This window comes from Anser brachyrhynchus (assembly GCF_964034855.1).
Source record: "Anser brachyrhynchus genome assembly, contig: SCAFFOLD_467, whole genome shotgun sequence".
NCBI classification, from domain to species: domain Eukaryota; kingdom Metazoa; phylum Chordata; class Aves; order Anseriformes; family Anatidae; genus Anser; species Anser brachyrhynchus.
In genome coordinates this window covers 27,937-31,219 of record NW_027663741.1, presented here as the reverse complement: position 1 = coordinate 31,219, position 3,283 = coordinate 27,937, and the positions used below count along the sequence as shown (strand labels likewise).

General features: G+C 59.7%; 1 protein-coding gene across 1 annotated transcript in view; it reads left to right on the top strand.

The window, feature by feature from the left end:
• The window catches only part of EIF1AD (eukaryotic translation initiation factor 1A domain containing), a gene marked incomplete at its 5' end in the record, with an annotated part of 6,317 nt that extends 3,786 nt beyond the window's left edge, over window positions 1–2,531 (top strand). The window contains 5 exon segments of the mRNA XM_080609046.1: window positions 61–100; window positions 103–168; window positions 257–364; window positions 593–640; window positions 1,459–2,531. Coding sequence (XP_080465172.1) covers window positions 61–100; window positions 103–168; window positions 257–364; window positions 593–640; window positions 1,459–1,658 — 462 coding nt within the window. The 3' untranslated portion in view covers window positions 1,659–2,531.
• Window positions 2,532–3,283: the final 752 nt, after the last annotated feature.

The window sequence follows — 3,283 nt, the reverse complement described above, 5'->3', positions numbered from 1 at the left end:
GGGTTGGTGACACTGGGGGGGGGGGGTGCCCACCACCCGTGCCCCCGCCCCCCCCCGAAGGTGCTGGGCACCCCGGGCAACAACCTGCACGAGGTGGAGACCCCCGAGGGACGCGCTTCCTGGCCAGCATGCCGCCGCGCTTCCGCCACCACGTCTGGATCAAGAGAGGTGCCCCCCCCTCCCCCGTGACCCCCCCCCCGGCCTCCCCGTGACCCCCTGACCCCCAAGTAACCCCCCCCCGTGACCCCCCCCCCAGGCGACTTCCTGCTGGTGGACCCCATCGCTGAGGGGGCGAAGGTGAAGGCGGAGATGGCGCTGGTGCTGCTGCGCCCCACGTCCGCTTCCTGCAGCGCCAGGGCCTCTGGTACCGCCCCTGCCCCTCCGGGGGCGGGGCCTGCCCTTATATGGAGCGAGGCCCCGCCCACGATCGGGCTAAGCCCCGCCCCGAATCGGGCAGAGCCCCGCCCCCTGTGCGTGGTTCCCCACTGCGGGGAACGCCCCTAAAAGGGCAAAGCCACGCCCCCACGTGGGTGAGGCCACGCCCACATTGCGCTGACCCCGCCCCCTTTTCTCACCCCCCCCTCCCCCCCAGGCCCGAGGCTTTTGGGGTCCCCCCGGAGCGGGCGAGCGAGAGGCAGGGGTGAGTGGGGGGGGGTAATTAGGGAGGTAATTAGTGGGGGTTAATTAACAGGGGGTAATTAGTGCAGGTAATTAAAGGGGAAATGATTGATGGGTTAGTTAACGGGGGGTTAGTGGGGGTCGTTCGTGGGAGGGTGATTAGTGGGGGGGGTTAATGGGAGGGGGAATTAATGGGGGAATAACTAATTGGGAGTGGTTAATTGGGGGTAATTAGTGGGGGGTGATTAATGGGGCTTATTAGGTGTTCATGAGAGGGTAATTAGCGGGGGGATTAACGGGAGGGGGAATTAATGGGGGGTAATTGGGTGATAAATGGGGAGAGTAATTAGTGAGGAGTTAATTGGGGAGAAATTAAGGAGGGGATTAATGGGGGGAGTAATTAGCGTGGGATTAATGGGGGGAGAGTAATTAGTGGGGGGCATGGGGAAGGGGGAGTTAATGGAGGGGGAACAATTAGTGGGGGAGGGCATTAATTGGGGGGAATGGGATTAACGGGGGCGGTTAATTGGAGATTAATTGGGAGCAGCGGGAATTAACGAGGGTGATTAATGGGGGAGATTAATTGGGGGGGAAATAAGAGGGTAATTAACGTCGGGGTTCAAGACGGGTCATTAACGCGGAGGTTAATTTGGGAGGGGGAGTTGAGGGCAGGCAGGGGGATTAATGGGGGGCAGTTAATGAAAAGGGGGGCAATTAAGGAGGGCGGGGGGCAATTAAGGAGGGCAGGGGGCAATTGAGGAGGAAGGGAGGCAATTAAGGAAGGCGATAATTAACAAGGGGGGCAATTAACGAAGGGGCTGCCCTCCCCCCCCCCCCCAGGAGCAGGGACACGGAGCTGTTCGTCAACACCAACCGGGGGGGCGCCGGCGGGGACACGGAGGAGGAGGAGGAGGAGGAGGAGGATGAGGAGGAGGAGGAAGAGGAGGAGGAGGAAGATGAAGAGGAGGAGGAGGAGGAGGAGGCCGGTGGGGACAAGGAGGCCGAGGCCGAAGGGGCGGCGCCCCAATAAAGGACAGTGACCGGCGCCGGCCTCAAAACGGACGCCTGAGTCCCCAAAACGGGGCGGCCGGCCCCAAAACGGGGTGTCTGGCCCCAAAATGGGGTGTCCGGCCCCAAAATGTGGTGGCCATACCCCAAAGCGGGGTGTCTGGCCCCAAAACAGGGTGTTCAACCCCAAAATGTGGTGGCCGTGCCCCAAAACGGGGTGTCTGGCCCCAAAATGGGGTGTCCAGCCCCAAAATGTGGTGGCCGTACCCCAAAATGGGGCGTCCGGCCCCAAAACAGGGTGTTCAACCCCAAAATGTGGTGGCCGTGCCCCCAAACGGGGTGTCTGGCCCCAAAACGGGGTGGCCGTGCCCCAAAGCGCGGCGTTGAATCCCCAAACCGGGCAAAACGCCCCCAAAATGGAGCCTCGAGCCCCCAAAAGGGCACCGGGGGCCCCCAAACGGGACCCCCCAAAACAGAGCAAAAGCCCCAAAACGGGGCGCGGGCCCCCCCCCGGAGAGGGGACCCCAAATTTGGGGCCCTAAACCAGGAGACCTGGCGGGGGGGGGGGGGGCAAATAATGGGGGGACCCCAAAATGGGGCCAAAAGCCCCAAAACGGGGGCTGAGGGGCCCCAAATTCAGCAGTGCCCCGAAAAAGGGAGGACCCCAAATAATGGGGGGACACCAAAACGGTGCCAAAAGCCCCAAAATGGGGTCTGTGGGATGCCAATGGGGGGGGGGGATGGGGGGCCCTAAATAACGGGGGGAGAACCCAAAATCCCCCTCCCTGCCCCAAAAAAGCCCCCTTCCGACAAAAAAACGGCGCTTTTTGCTCCTCACCTGCTGTTTCCTTTTCTGGGAAAAAAGAATTAAAGGCGAATTTATCCAAAAACGGTTAAATTAATAATCGCTGTTTTCTTTTTTATTGATGTTTTCAGGCGCAGGATGCTTTTATCCCATATATGGTAAACGCTTGGCAGAAATCCCGCATTTTGTTCCGCCCGTTTCTCCGCTTCCCTCAGCACAACCGCGAGGTGTTTACAACTTTTCCCGAACCGCCGCAGTTTAACCCCAAAAAAATCCCTTCTTCCCCCCCAAAATTACCCAAACCAACCCCCGCCGGCCGCTCAAAAACGGGAAGAAACCCCGAAACCCGCCAAAAATCAAAGCCAAACCTTGCGCCCCCGTTTCCTTCCCCGTCGCCGCCCCAAAGACTTCTCGGCGTGATTTTGGGGACAAATTCCCCTATTTCTGGTAAAATGGGTTTTAATAAGCCCCTCGGAGCCCCCCCCCCCAAGGGCGCAGCACGGGGTTCCTGCGTGGGACGCCGAAACTCCACAAATCGGGCAAAAATCGCGGCCGGGCGCCGTTTTCCTCGTTATCGGCGTTTTTCGTGTCCCGGGCCCTGAGCCGGGGGGAGAAATGGGGCCAAATCCGTCCTTTTGCTCATTTAGGGCCCGATTTGGGCCAAAAAAAGTCTGGGGCTGCCCGCGCGGCTTCGTTTGGTCCTTCCTGCCCTTTTTTTCCCCCTTTTTCCCCCTTTTCCCTCTTTTTCCCCCCTTTTTCCCCTTTTCCTCGCTTGTAGTAAGGGGGCGTGTAACGCTTTTGTAGTGTGTGTGACTCACGTGTAGTAAGTGTCCCATTTGTAGTGTGTAACTT